This window comes from Vanessa tameamea, chromosome 3, assembly GCF_037043105.1.
Source record: "Vanessa tameamea isolate UH-Manoa-2023 chromosome 3, ilVanTame1 primary haplotype, whole genome shotgun sequence".
NCBI lineage: Eukaryota > Metazoa > Arthropoda > Insecta > Lepidoptera > Nymphalidae > Vanessa > Vanessa tameamea.
Window position 1 is genome coordinate 1768598 of NC_087311.1, and position 16205 is coordinate 1784802.

Below are 16205 nucleotides of genomic sequence, written 5' to 3' on the forward strand. Positions count from 1 at the left end.
ATAGTTTTGCATCGTGATTGCAATTCATCTACCATATCCAGTAAATGATCGTAATTTGTAGTAATTGTCTGCGCCCTATTGACCTTGACAAGCATTAGGGGACAATACACTCTATTATAAGTCAAAGTACTTGTAAAAACGTAATTGTATAAACTATGTTAATTAGATTTACAAACTGTTCACGTCGTAACGCTAAGTGTTTGTTTGTATGTCATAATCAATTAAACATTCGTCGACGAACGAAGTGATACTTTCACTTTTTGTGAATAGTATGTTTTTTACGCGTTATATTTGCGTTTTCTTTGATGATACGATCGTCACAATCACAAGGTGTAATCTATCGTTATATTATTCAAATCAAACCAAATCAAAGTGGTCTTCGTTCGAGTAGGCTCATAAAGTACTTTTGAAACACTATGTTACAGTATAGAATTAAACAGAAAGCTGTCGTTTCGGAATGTAAATTTAACGTAACTCAATAGTAGCTGTTTTCCACAAATTTCCATAAGTATGTTAATGAAATACAATTATATGATTATTTACTCTGCGTAAAAATCAATGAACATTGACTCCTCGCTTTTTGTATATAGATAGTTTAAAAACAAAGCAAATTAAGAAAATATTTGTGAGTCTACAAAATACTCGAGAAGTCGCTACAGCATATATTTATCTTTTGACTTTTATAGATAATTCACAGTGATTGTTTTTATGTTTGAAATCAAATTAGGGAACGAGAAATAACAGCTTTAGATTAATTATTAAAAAATTGTTTCAAATATTGAGTGATCAATTGTAATAACATATTGATTTTAAACATTTTATGTAGATATATTTTGACTTTACAATTATCTGTTTGACTCTACGCCGAGATGGCCCAGTGATTAGAACGCGTACATCTTAACCGATGATTTCGGGTTCAAACCCAGGCAAGCACCACTGAATTGTCATGTGCTTAATTTGTGTTTATAATTCATCTCGTGCTCGGCGGTTAAGGAAGACATCGAGAGGAAACCTACATGTGTCTAATTTCAATGAAATTCTGCCAACTGTGTTTTCCACCAATTCGCGTTGGAGCAGCGTGGTGGAATATGATCCAAACCTTCTCCTCAAAGGGAGAGGAGGCCTTAGCCCAGAAGTGGGAAATTTACAGGCTGTTAATGTAATTAGATTTATAAATACATGTTACGAAATAATTCAATTACTGCATGAGAAAATACGTAAGACATGTTCCACGATGTATTCGCACAGTACTGACTCATAAATCAATGTTTAATCAAATGTCTATATCTCATAAATATAATAGAACAGGCAATTAATATAATTATACCAATTTCAACTCGAAGAATCGTTGATGCGAATGTCAGTAACTATACAATAAATTATTACAAATATAATTTAAAATTGACCTTACGGACGACAAGCGAAGTAAATCATTTAACTTTTTAGGAATTGTGACGAATAATAAATAAATATATAAATATTGGACAACATTACATACATTACTCTGATCCCAATGTAAGTAGGTAAAGCACTTGTGTTATGGAAAATCAGACGTAACGACGGTACCACAAACACCCAGACCCAAGACAACATAGAAAACTTTTTCTACATCGACTCAGCCAGGAATCGAACCCGGGACCTCGGAATGACGTACCCATGAAAACCGGTGTACATACAAGTCGACCACGGAGGTCGTCATATTGATATCGTCGTCAGTGTGATATCCAATCAGACATTCCATACGAACTTATATAGCTTGTACGTTAAAGACTCGACTTCTTGTTGATATTTGGGGGTCTGTGTGCAGCAACACCTTTATTTGCCCAGTCAAAGTGTTGCAAGAAGATTTAACACGTTGAATCTACACGGATGAGCTAACCGGTACCAGCTTTTGCTAATTACTTTAGATATTAACATCACACTTACCTAAACTCATGTTATTTAAACCCGTCACTACGATGGTTATATAATCTGTACTATTGAGTTTACACGCGCTAGAATAAACTACTCACACTCTATTAAAACCGAAGGAGCAATTACACATAAAACTTAGAGATATTTGAGATTTGCTATTGGTTAATTGATCGTTGTTTTTATTACAATACAAAAAAACCAATTGGCTTATTATATCAATATTAATTTTACTTCCAAATTTTCGACAGCAATTACGCCGTCGTTCAAAACGCCATTATTTTGCGAATCCATAATGAATAGATTATCCATGATCTCGACCAATAAAATCGCGTCAATTTAATGTGAAGCTTGCTTATTTCTCTTTACTTTTGGGGTCGGAATAGGCTGTGTACATAAACAGCCTGTAAATTTCCCACTGCTGGGCTAAGGCCTCCTCTCCCGTTGAGGAGAAGGTATGGAGCATATTCCACCACGCTGCTCCAATGCGGGTTGGTGGAATTATGGTGGGTGGGGGTAGGTGTGCTTACAATAATAATTTACCTTTAATCACACTTATCGGTCGAGACAGATTTGGAATGAGTCCATTCTATTCCGCTGAATATGCCACTACCTTATTGAATACAACATTCGATGATAAAAAATATATTCGAAAATCCTATTCTTTAGTCTTCACTGAATTGTACAAATCGCATTTATTTTGCGTATTTTTTTTTTTCATACGATTTATTGATGTCTACGCTAAAACAGAACACATACACGTAATGCTCATATGTTCGAACGAATCGGCAGATGTCAGGGTTTCAAAGCAAACAAAATAAATGATAAAGAAAAACAAAATAAATGTATTGAATAAATGGATGGAAACAGGATTTTTAGACAGGAGTCATGTGAGACATACATTGCTTGTAAAACGAAGAAAGTTATATTTATATTTTTGGCCACTTGATGGTCAGTGGTCAACATCGTCTGCGGACATTTGCACTGTAATAATCACCACCCCTTACATCGTAAAGGTAGGCTTACTTACGCTTCAAACCGGAAAACAACAATACTAACATACATTACATTAGCAGCCTGTAAATTTCCCACTGCTGGGCTAAGGTCTCCTTTCCCTTTGAGGAGAAGTTTTGGAGCATATTCCACCACGCTGCTCCAATGCGGGTTGGTGGAATACACATGTGGCAGAATTTCGTTGAAATTAGACACATGCAGGTTTCCTCACTATGTTTTCCTCCACCGCCGAACACGAGATGAATTATAAACACAAATTAAGCACATGAAAAATCAGTGGTGCCTGCCTGGGTTTGAACCCGAAATCATCGGTTAAGATGCACGCGTTCTAACCACTGGACCATCTCGGCTTTACTACGATACTAAGACAATGCTAAGTATCGTTGTTTTATGGTAGAATACGGTAGTTGTGGTACGGTATACGATGAGTGGGTGGCACTTGGTTAGGTCTAGGTAGGGCTTACACAAAGCTCTTCTCCTGCACCTCTTTAATTTGAAAATATTGTTCGTCTATTTTTTTTAGTATGAAGACAAAATATTTAATTTTTTATAGCTCCTCATAATTTTTAAAAATAGAACAAAATTTCAAAATTAAACAATAAAATATCGTTTCAATACTTTTAATTCTTCTAAGAAATATCAAAGAAAATAAATAACAAACTTTGGAAACAAGACATCTATCATCACTTATAATCTAAAATGTTTTTGGCCTTATTTATAATCGTTGTTTAGCCGGTGTTAGAGTACACGGATTTCTCTGTCCGTCATCATTGTATTGTCATTCGACAGAAGAAGACGCAGCATTATTTAACAACTCACCCCCTAAACAACATTTATAGGTGCCTAAAGCATTAATCTAATGATTTAAACAAAATTATGCATTAGTAAAATTAAGAACTAACCGACAAATATAAAATATATATTTCAAATTATAGTACAATAATAAACTTATTTTAAAATCGAAATGGATAATTAAAATATATACCAATGTACCAATAATTATTGTTTCATGGTATGAAATTGTATAAATATTTTTGATATTAGACATTTAAACTAAAACCTCTTTTGCAAATTTTATTATTACTCATTTACTGAATCTTAACTCGAATTAATAAAAAGAAAACTACAAAACTAAAATAAATACCAGAAATTTTCGAGATATTATATGGATGTATACACTTGCTCTGACGCTTATAAAGGGTGACAGGACTTTCCGCAGACTCGTTTTACATTCACTACGGCTCGCATCAGGGATCGATAAATGTCAAAATGACGAAAAAAAAAATAAGATTTCATAGCGATTTTTCTATATTCAAATAAATTCCTAAATATCTTGGATGACAAAAAATAATTTAGTGAACAAGTATTCGCTGATTGCTTTCTGCACCCAGCCACCATCACAAAAGCCTCAGCGAGTGTGTACATCCACCATAAATAATACAATATTGAAAACTTACAAAACATATCACATTCTCACTTTTCACATTTTTTGTGCTAATCACGTTAATTAATAAAGCAGTCTTATAACTAAAATTAATAATAATAATTATCTTTAAATCAACGCTTGAATATAAGCAGGTTATTGAGACAGTGATTGTCGAAAATCGTCAGAGGATGAGGTCCTGGATCGTGTTGTTATAGATAAACACAAACGCTGAACATATGTATGTACAAACTACAAAGTTGCACCTGACACTGGATGGCACCGGAGTTCAAATACAGAACGCTCAATTCTTGACAACGTTATTTTTGTCCAGTGACGTTGTCGCCAGTCATTGGCTCAATATATACGTGCCTGATGAAATTAAATCTTTCCTGCCATAATCATGATATGACCCGCACATTGTAGATCTTTTTGTGCCGACAGATTTGTGTTAGAACGATAAGATTATATGTTATAAATAGCATTAGGACATTAATAAGCGTTCTTTTTTTCAGCTGGCCCATTTATTTGTATTAATCTAAATCTTCAATGTGCGCTGCCCTTTACTTATTAACTATTAAAGTTTAGTAACGACGTAAATACTATACTATACAATATGATACAAACTATAACAATTAATTAAAGCTGAGTGATATTGCAGAACTTTATGCTGAATAAGTATTACAAAATGTTAACAGTTTGTGGACTTTATTTTTTAACATACGAATATAAGATATCATATTAACAGAAATTAAAACATGCGTTACAAAAATCTACTTTAGTAAATGAATTTATCATATTTTTGTCAAATTAAAAAACATAATTAAAATACGTCTTTGACAACAAGCTTTTTTCGAATTTTAACCATTTTATAAATAATAATTAATTTCATTCCATTGTGCTTAATTTTTTTCCAATATCAAAATTTTCGTGTACGTCAAAATGTACATACATGTACATGTACATCACATGATACCGACAAACAGTCCAATGTTAGCCAATACAACATTAACTTGCACAATTTAAATTTTTGTCTTATTAAATGATGAAAGGGATCATCCTACTTCAAATCCTTTAACGTAAACAATAATACTTTGTTTAGTCACTTTACACATCAAATTTTAAGTCTTTGATTGCATAGATGAAACGAAAAAGTACTTACAATATATAGAAATAAATCTTTATTACGAAGGCATTACTTCGTACAAGATAAGGAAACGAATGCTGTTCTTTTTTTAAAAAAAGGTGATTCGGACTGTAATGTGCTTCTTTTCTATCTAGTTGCAATTAAAATGATTGAATTCTTAAAACGTTCATGGAACATTTAAAGCGAATTACTTACTTTTTATAGTTAATTACTTCGAACTCATTATTTATTCTGATATCTTCATATATAAGTATATGTTTACTATTTAACACATCTATGTAATAAATATCAAAAGCAAAATTTTCTGTCACATACATATATCGTATCATAATATAATATATTAATATCTAAAAATTTCTAAACAAAATAAGGCATGAAAGTGGACCTTATTACATTAACGACATAAGCTCTATTAGGCTAATAGCAAAGCCATTCTGGAAGAACAAACTCGAAACTCAACGCAGAACACACTCGTGAAACGTCAAAAAATATATATGTTACATTAATCGATAACATTGAAGAGGGGCCCTAATCGGGAACATTCGTTTGCGTTGCAACAGCTCAGATTCGAGTTTTACATAAGTGAGAACGAAAAACTGAGCATTACAGTATGCAACCAGTAATTTGTCCGACATTGTAGTAACAGCTGACTCGACTGCAGTCGAATGCTCTAAAACGATTCTAGATTGTAACATTACAAGCGAATACTCCGAGTGAGGGACTGCACAAAAGCGATCACATCACCCGGTTATTCGGTTTTCAATATTTCATGAGTGAGATACAAAGTGGGTTCTTACAGAATAGTAATGCTGATCTGTCTACAAATATACTTCTTTTATTCTGTTACTTGTTACAAATGAGATAAAAGCGTATCACACGGAATTTATCGGAAAATATTATGAGCTAATTTTTCAAAACAGTAATGTCATGACATTATTAAATAATAGTCTATACATAATATTGTCAATACAGACTAAAAATATTTTACACAATAATGTCTGTCCGTGTATTTGTGCTTGCATCAGGGAACCCGAGACGGTTTTGCCAGTATGGCGATGGTACCAAATCGAAATATTCTCAAGGAAATAGTTTACAAATCTGGCCTAGACTTTGATGCCTCAGTCTGAGTCACTAAGGACGCACGTTCTAAGCCCAAGGCTTACGGTGGGGATATGTGACTTAATCTTAGAAGGGATCAGTAATTATTTGATTCCATTTCTCAGTTATTCAAGTATTTTGTAACTTTGGCTCTTTGTACCTATTCACGTTAAATATAATATGACTGTTTAAGTTCTAGCTTTTAGATCTTTAGAGTAATTCGTAGAATGCTTTTAGGTCTACTATTATAATCAAGTTTTATATTTACATTAAACTGTGTACATTGTATAACAATCCTTAGGGCAAACTTGAGTTTATTTATACAATTGGTATATTTGCCATGCTTATTTCCAACTTTGGATGTATTAATTAATTAATTAACTTTATGAATTATAAAACTGGAATAGATTTGTGGTTTTATAGAAAATATTTTATAACTCTTTGACACCACAGTGACTATTTTTGAATGTATATTAAATACGTAGGTCTTCTTGTATGCGTTGTGATATTTAACAGTTTTTTTTTTCGGTTAGATTGATACCAGACCAAGGCCAATTGAGGTACCTATTTCCTTGAGGACGGTTTATAGTCTTTCTTTGACGCGGCTATAGTTGCATTAAAGTATTGTTTTGAATATAATATACTTATTTTATGCTAGTGCTTCTAGCTTAATCCACTAATGTATGCCACGCTTGACACTCGCGTCATATCAGTGTAATCCGTTTTTATCATATTCATTGTATACAATAAATGTATTTGAAGTAATTTTCTATGTTTACTTCATTTTGTATATTCGTAGGTATCATTCGACGATGTATCGTTCTTTAGGAGTTCACGGCCTAATATTTTTTATAATAAAACTCTGAAATTCGTACTACCTTTAAATATGTATATACATTTCTATTTTATATCTCCTGAAGTATCACTGGAATCGATTATCTTGTTTTAAAATTGTTTACACTCTATATCTGATCTGACTTTAATTTCGTATTAATTTTAATTGATTAAACCGTTTAAACTGTTTGATACATGCTCGTATTTTCATATTTTCATCATGATGTTTTATATTAACTTTTGAATAGAAAGCACTATAGAAATAGTTTTACGCAAAGCGTTTTAACTTGTTTTCTTTCTTCATGCACACTGATTTGGTATTTCGTATTTTAAATACTCAAAATTCTTGCTTGATGTTCATTAGAAAATGAACAATTTTTTAGACAATGAAATTACAAGTAAACTAATTTTGAAGTTAGACTAGTCCTTTCCTAATAGTTCGAATGGACGATCACATCTCTTATCAAGGTAATTGTTTTTCACTATCTGCAACTCTAATGGGAATCTAACTTGTAACTACTACATCAACATTAAGTTTGCTATAACAGCGCCAGTCGGTCGGCATTATATAATATCATTAAGGTATCTATCGCTTGCTTTATATCTGACGGTCATTATATTTTTTCCATTCTAAAGCACCATTTATTTCATGTATAAGTTTCTTGCAGACTCTCCACGGTAGATTCAACAATCCAAACAAAAGGTAGCGTTAGATTCATTGTAACTGACGTGACGATTCAAAAATAATCTACTTGAATAAATCAATTATTTTAATTGTGATTTTATCAATGTTATTTAATTTTTTATAATAAGTAGTGATAACTAATATAATAATAATAATAATAATTAATTAAATACTTGTCGAATAGTACGTAAGTTTTTAGAATCTGATAATGAGCTGACTGACTGTACTGACTGACTTTTTCACTCCCCAGATACACTTGGTCATTGACCCGTGTGACTGGAATATTTGCCTCATTATTTGGGAGATAAATAGTCCAAAAAGAATAATTATAATAATAATTCTTCCACTTCTAAACGTACTACCTGATTTATTTGATAAGCTGTAACAAACAAGTGAGAAGAAGATATTTATCTATACGTAACATTTGCTAGCTATCATTGAAATGATTTATTTTCTATTCTATCTAATATTTTTCTCTCTTTACTTCTTCCGATATTTTTTATTATAATAGATATCTCTTTTTATTCATGCCACCACCTGACGCCCTTGTAAACAGGTATATAATGTTATGATGAAGCTTTAGTTTTCAGCAGAAGAACCGGCCAGTACATCGTGACGAAAAGAAGAAATAGCGCTGGAAATACAACCCTGGATAACTTATCGATTTCACGCCACAGCACTCTTTCTTGACCTGTATCAGCGTCTAGCCAAGCAACCTGAAATATAGATAATTTTAGATTAAGTCGTTAATAATGGTAATTGCTTGAATCTAGTGTTTTATTTTAATTTTACGTTTGAATGCTTTTGAATGTCTTTGTTCAGAAGTGAGCCGAGATGGCCCAGTGGTTAGAACGCGTGCATTTTAACCGATGATTTCGGGTTCAAACCTAGGCAGGCACCACTGAATTTTCATGTGCTTAATTTGTGTTTATAATTCTTCTCGTGCTCGGCGGTGAAGGAAAACATCGTGAGGAAACCTGCATGTGTCTAATTTCAACGAAATTCTGTCATATGTGTATTCCACCAACCTGCATTGGAGCAGCGTGGTGGAATATGCTCCAAGCCTTCTCCTCAAATAGAGGGGAGGCCTTTAGCCCAGCAGTGGGAAATTTACAGGCTGCTAATGTAAATATAACGATGTTCAGAAGTTTGAAAATGTACTATTTGTTAGATATAAGATTTAAAACTTGCTGTAGGACCAGTAAACGAGTTATACATATTTTTCCTGATAAGTATTTAGGTTCGTGCGGGACTTTGCTCATTGTTGCTATTTTTGTTTAATTTTATTATCTTTTCTGTTGTATTTTTGCATGTATTCTCTGATCAATTTAGGTATTTACTACATTTTGCCTTTTGCTTTTGTCCGTCCTTGCATTATTTGTGATATGTACAAATGCTACACTAATTTTTGAAATGAATATTATCAATTTAATTGTTTTTATTATATTCTTCGAGATGTTTTATAAATCTATTCTTAAACATTTAATTAAAATAAAAAAATAATTTTATCTTCTGTAGACAAAAAAGATATTGTTGTATATTATATTTCGAATTAAACAATTATAAATTGGTGCACGTTAAAACAAAATTAAGTTTAGTTTGTTTGTAAATATCTGCTGGGTATTAATTTGATGTTGGATTGCTTTATGCAGAAAATAAAATAAAAGAAAAGTTCTAACATTTTAATTGAATTTTTTCACAAAGAAGAATATTCTTCGAGGTCTATTTGTCACGTTTCAGAATAAAACTGAAATGGGACGGACGGATTTTTGTTTGTAACGCTACAAGGAAGATGAAAAAAATTGTTAAACTTCCATAATATAATATCGCGGTAGTTATATGTTGTGTTCACCTTTGTTAACGTTTATGAAGTTTTAACAGATGCGTTAATATTGTTTAATATAAACGTTGATGTATGGGGACGAGATTTAGACTCTGTTGTCTTTGTATTTAACTTATTAGGCTGCAGATTCGGAGTCTTCGGAAGCACGTTATGCCATTGGTTTTGCATCTGAACTTTTTCGATCGTGTTATATCACCGTCCCTTCAGATTCTAAGAGTTAAGGTGGAGTGTAAACTGCTCAGTTGTATATTCTACGTTAAAAATGGAAGCTGTGATTGAAAGCGGTCAGGATACGTTAACGTCACGATGACTATTATCAACTGATATTGATTGATTGATGTTGAATGTTTTATAATTGTCATTATCAAAGTAAAAAATGATGGCAAGTTAAGTACTAGCACACTTATTGACGACCTTTGTGGTCGAGTAGTGTGTACACCGGTTTTCATGGGCACGCCACTCCGAGGTCCCGGGTTCGATTCCCGGCCGAGTCGATGTAGAAAAAGTTCACTAGTTTTCTATGTTATCTTGGGTCTGGGTGTTTGTGGTACCGTCGTTACATCTGACTATCCGTAACACAAGTGCTTTAGCTACTTACATTGGGATCAGAGTAATGAATGTGATGTTGTCCAATATTTAATATTTAACATATTATACATAACACAAATATTTATTATTATAACATTTTGGTGGTAGGGTTTTGTGCAAGTCCGTCTGGGGAGTTACCAGTCAATCATCAGATGTTCTACCCCATAATTAGCAATACTTAATATTGCGTTCCAGCTTGAAGGGGCCATTGCAACTACAGGGACTAGATATGAATATAATTTCTTAGTTCCCAAGGTTTTTTCCCCATTGGTGATTTAAGGAATGGTTAATATTTCTAACAGAGCCAATGCGTATGAGCGGTGAAGATCACTAACCACCAGGTTGCCCATCAGCCTACTAATATTTAAATATATTTTTTATAAATATTTCATTTGGTACGTGACAATATCACGAATTTAAATATACAGTCCAGTCCATTCAAAACAAACATGCGTAATAAAAATGTAACTGAATGTATTAAACCTTAGTTCTTTGAAAATATTTGTACTTCTGTGATACGTATATCAATATTAGCAGCCAAGTTAGTATTTTACACTTCACAGTTATTTTATAGTTACTATATAAACAAGGAAGTCTGCAAATGTCTTACTTGTGGGGCATTTTTTTTGTTTATTGTGTTATTTTTGTGTTATTGTTTATTCCATTACGCTGTTCCAATGCAGATTGTATTTCATACACATACGGTATCTCACACCGAGCAGATTAATAAATTATAAACATAAATCAAGCTCATCTTACATCAGTGCTTCTAGTACATTTAAATCTGTGTCTATCAGCTGATCCACGTTTTCGATCGTCTTCCACCCCCCTCGACATCTACTAATAAAGTTTAAAGTGTAACCTTGTCTAGTTTGTTTAGTGTAAAATCATTTTAAATAAATAGATAATATATAAAATTAATGTTTCTATGTTTGTACTCTATTCGTTGCAAAGGCATTCAACCGGTTACGAGGATACGTTGAATTATGGGGCACCGCAAACCGCAAATGATCGGAAATGGTTCAACCAAGTTACAGTAGCTAAGTGGGGTACGAGTCAATTCAACTACGAGTAACTTTGAAGACTATTCGAATAAGTCTCGAGCGACAGATTGCTGGACATATTTATAAGATTACCTTGAAAGTTTTCAATAATGTAAAATCTTCAATTTTGTTTATGTACGAATGTGAGTTTCTTAATTCCATCATAAATTTTAAGGTTTGAACTGATTTGGCTGTATTATTTGGAATTATTGGCTATATTTAAAAAAAAATCGTGTTAATTATAATTCCAAATTTAAATATTTTTGTTCTCCCTACACCTTACAGTCCTTACAATTCTTTTGTATCCCAAAATAACATGTTATGTTTTGTTATGTGCGTGATCTATACTCCTTATAACATGTAACCCAAATATTGGTTACTGTAAGTGCCAATTATACCTAATAGTTCGAATAGTTTTGATAAAACGTTCGGTTAAATGACCTCTGGCCGGCCTTTGAGCACAATTGTCCTAAATTACAAAAGTTTTTACTACTGATACTCAATCAGCCTGTCCAATCCAGTGTTACTATTTCGTTTATTATAATTACCAGTTAATAATCAGTTTTACCGTAAAATAAAGATTTTTTTAACCTTAGTGACATTCGCCAAACAATTTAACCTGTAGTGTGCTAATATATCTTTCAATAAAATCGGCGTATATTTCAAGCGCTTAAATATTTTGCAAGATTTCTAAAATGAATGCTGTGAATTGCAAAATTTGCAAAAAGACGGTCTAGATGATTGTATAATTTATTTTGATAAGGATTAATATTATGTCAATCGAATTAAGCAGTTTTAGTAATTATTTTTTCCTTTTAAAACATATCAAATATTGGTTACTGTGGGTCATCTAGGAAAGATTCTGTAGGCAATTTGTTTTTTATTTCTTATAGTATTTATTCGGTCCAAAATCGTCTAAACTTTGGACCTTAAATTCTCTCTCGGACTGAGTATAATTATATATAAGTAACATCTCAACAAATATATATAACGACCTATATATGCCACGTCGGTTTTGAAGTTCCACATCGATTGGATAAAAAGTTTTCGTAGTTCGTTAAGAAAACTATAAACAAAACTTGCCTCTTCTGCCTATAGTATAAAAAAAATCGCTTCCCGTCGTTTGTAAGCGTTGATCTTTTAAAGTACGCAATGGATTTTAATGCAGTTTTATCAATAAATAATATTCAAGAGGTTTTTATGTGTAATACATACTTACATATTAAAGAAAAAAAACTTGAATTTCAACTTTCCCAACCTTAAAAAAACAAAAATTTTATTTTTTATGTTTCTTCTTCAGTATAAAAGTTATGTAGTACAGACCCTAGTTCTGATATAAAATACATTAAAAGGTCATTGATATAATATATTATGTTAATTTGTATTTATTTTTATTGGAAATTATAAATTGTGGATTTGTTTTCATTAACGTCAGTAATTTTGTAAATGAATATTGCAGTTTTTTGTTTTTTTTTTTTTTTATAAATATATGGAATAAAATCTCGACTTATGATAATATTACCGTTATTGTTTTAATTAGGCATTGTTAATTTCATTTGAAATGTGCCTGTCAATATTTGATAGCAAATATACCTAGTTAACAATTGAAATACAAATAGCATTTTTTTTTTTATTTGTATTTAAAAAATATAAAGTTTAAAGAATTGCATATAATAAATAATTTAGTTATCAAAGTAAATATTATGTTTATTTTGAATGCTAAATGTTCAATTACCAGCCTATAATACCAAAGATAAACGTCGACCAGAAGCGGGAATGAGCTCAGTTTTGGTCGAGTCTATACCCGTATGATCTCAATCCTTGGAAAGTACGTGGACTGCCTGTATATAGTTTTTCCCTTTATATCTGACATCAGAGTAGTTATCAAAGGGCAAGGCGGTGCAGTACAACAGGGCTCCATAAAGCAATAGGAAAGCGTTTATCGAACTAGATTTTACTTTTCCAAAAGGGGTATACCAAAATAATGACCAGTCGTACCCACTTTGTTATAAGCGATATTAAATTGGGACTCGAAGAAAATAAAATTACGCGTAAAGTATACGTCTTCTCTACGAAATGTCATGATACATTTATACGTCTTATCTGTTATTAAACTTCGGGCAGACCCTCATAATTTTTTCAACGCCGACCCTGAGAGCCTTTATCCGCCTAGCTGCGTCACCGATGATTGAATTATTTCTATTGGATGTCGTATTGTCTGCTAAGAATTTATTATTTTTTAAAGAAACCGATAAGAATATATAACGATGCCCGAAAAAGCTTAAAATCTAACCTTTCCTATTCGGTTATATGAGGTGTAACTCTTTTGTGAGACAATTTGGTGATCGAAGATAACGTTTGTGTGTTAAAATGTATTAAAAATTGGAGGTGTTCCACATGATGCTACACATTGCAAATACGATCACCATCAGCCCATTTCAGGGAAAAACGTTTTGTTTTTCATTTCATTGTAAATCAAAGTATAAGAAAAAATATTTATCCCTTTCAGTTTCTTTCGCCCTTTTTTCTCAGGTCGAAAGTTATTTTGATTAGATGGTTTGTGGAAGTGATGGTTTCTTGACGAATCATAAGCAAGTGAGTATTACTGTTATGATTTCGGTTTTAATATAAAACTTGCTTATATCAAATATTTTTTTGGTTTTAAGCGCTACAAATGTTTACCTATTAAATTACAATATTTATTTGAGTCAACATTATACAATGTTGAATTTAATTGACTACATTGTTGGTCTAATGGATCGAGAGAACACACAACTCGAGGTCTCGGGTTCAAGCCCCAGGTCGGGCCGATAAAAAAAATTGAGTTTTTCTGCCAAAAAAATCTCAGTAGTAGTCCGGAGTCTAGAAGAGGTGTGTATCCTCACGCACTTCAGAAAGCACATTTTCCTCTCGTATCGGATTTGCCTTCCCATCAACTTATGAGAGTGAGGCAATTGAGACCTGTGACCTATATGTCCTGCGTAATCGGTGTGGACGACATTATAACAATGTTGATTCTTATGTAACTGATACTGCAGTATATTAAGAATGATATATTTAAATTGAAAAAAAAAAAATGTCAGTGTGGACCACGTCTTCCAAGAAGACGACAAGGTCGAAGTTCAGCGAAGATCTGCTGATGTTCAGTAAAAATATAAAATAACGCCACAATTTATAAAAATAAAATGTAAAAAAAGGCACGGGCAACTGTGAGCCCGTGGATGTTGTAAAGTAAATAAAAAAAAAAGAAAAAAAGAATGATATACGTCTATTTAGACTAATTATACTCACTTCCGCAATATACTGTATTAGAAAAGTTGCACAACTAACGATAGTTGATACTACTCAATTAGTGTACATAATTAAAGCTGAACTTTAAAAGTCATTTACGAAAACATTTTCATGAAATGTAATTTAAATCGAGTTGAAATCCTTATTGAATTTTTAATTTTCTTTTATTTTTAAGTTTTTTATTTTTAATATTTTTGTTCTCTAGGAACATATGATTTGCTTATGGATTGGAAATAATGGATGCAGTTAGTCGCTTTTTGTATCAACGACAAAATTAATAACACGTTTAACATACAGGTAACAACATGGTCAACTAAATAACAATCATGAACTATAGGCATTTATAATAAAAAGACCGGTATTACCATTCGAGTGCAATGCAACTTGCATTACAATACAATACAAAATTGTATATGTGATATAATTTTAGGTTTTGTGAAGTGTTTTTACTAAGTTTGATGCCAGTTATTGAGTGCACAGCTTACTTTACTTGGTACTATCCACCAATCTGTATAGATCTTTTAGTATCAGGTGGCGTTCTTCCAGAACTATATATAAAATTAATATTACACTACAAAACGTATATTAAATAAATCAAAATACATTTTTGGCTAACGAATATTAATTTCTTAATATTAATAATATTCGGTATTAAGAAATGTTAATGTAAGAATTTGTAACAATATACTCGTATTTAAGAATTGAATTATACTCGTAGCTTCTGATAGCCTTGTTGGTCTAGCCTTCTAAGGCCGCAGATGTGAAGTCCTAGTTTTAATCCCCGGGCCGGACATGTAAAATGTTTTTGTGATTTTCATTCAATAAATTATCAGCTTGGTAATTGTTTAAACTCTGAATTTTAATGATAACTGAGTTTTAAACGCTGAATCAAAAGGTAATAAAATAAAGTAAAAGTTTAAGATATAATAATAATAAAAGTAGGTTAAAAATCAAACATCTTATTAATATTTGCATTATTTTTCATGCAGAATAAATCTCTAATAAATAATCTCAATCTCAAAATAAATAATTAAAATAATAATTAACGTATTGACTCAGTTAATAAGATCTTTTATGTTATCAATTTGGATCAGAGATATGAGATTTATTGCAGTGTATAAAATACAGTCGAAGACAATCCTAGGTGAATACATGGCTCGACGCTACAATTATATACCATAATTGTTTAAATATATTATTCTTATATAAATATTTAAATGAGTGACATAAAATGAGTACCTCATAGAAGTAATTTTTCAACTGGGCGAAGGTAGTAAGCCTACCTACCTACTACCCTGCCATCATGCCTACTTTGCATTTGAATATAA

The 16205-nt window shown here is 31.9% G+C and overlaps 2 protein-coding genes across 3 annotated transcripts in view; one reads left to right on the top strand and one right to left on the bottom strand.

Annotated features, from left to right (window-relative positions):
- Window positions 1-16205, top strand: part of LOC113395457 (proton-coupled amino acid transporter-like protein CG1139) — a 225368-nt gene that overhangs the window by 68964 nt on the left and 140199 nt on the right. The gene's annotated exons all lie outside the window — the stretch shown is intronic.
- LOC113397206 (glycine receptor subunit alphaZ1) overlaps window positions 8503-16205 on the bottom strand; it is a 30935-nt gene continuing 23232 nt past the window's right edge. Inside the window, exon 12 of one of the 2 annotated variants that reach the window (XM_026635441.2) lies at window positions 8503-8828. In XM_026635441.2, the coding sequence (XP_026491226.1) occupies window positions 8679-8828 (150 nt within the window). In that variant the 3' untranslated portion in view covers window positions 8503-8678. The remainder of the gene's footprint in view (window positions 8829-16205) is intronic. The other variant, XM_026635442.2, reaches the window with a different exon arrangement.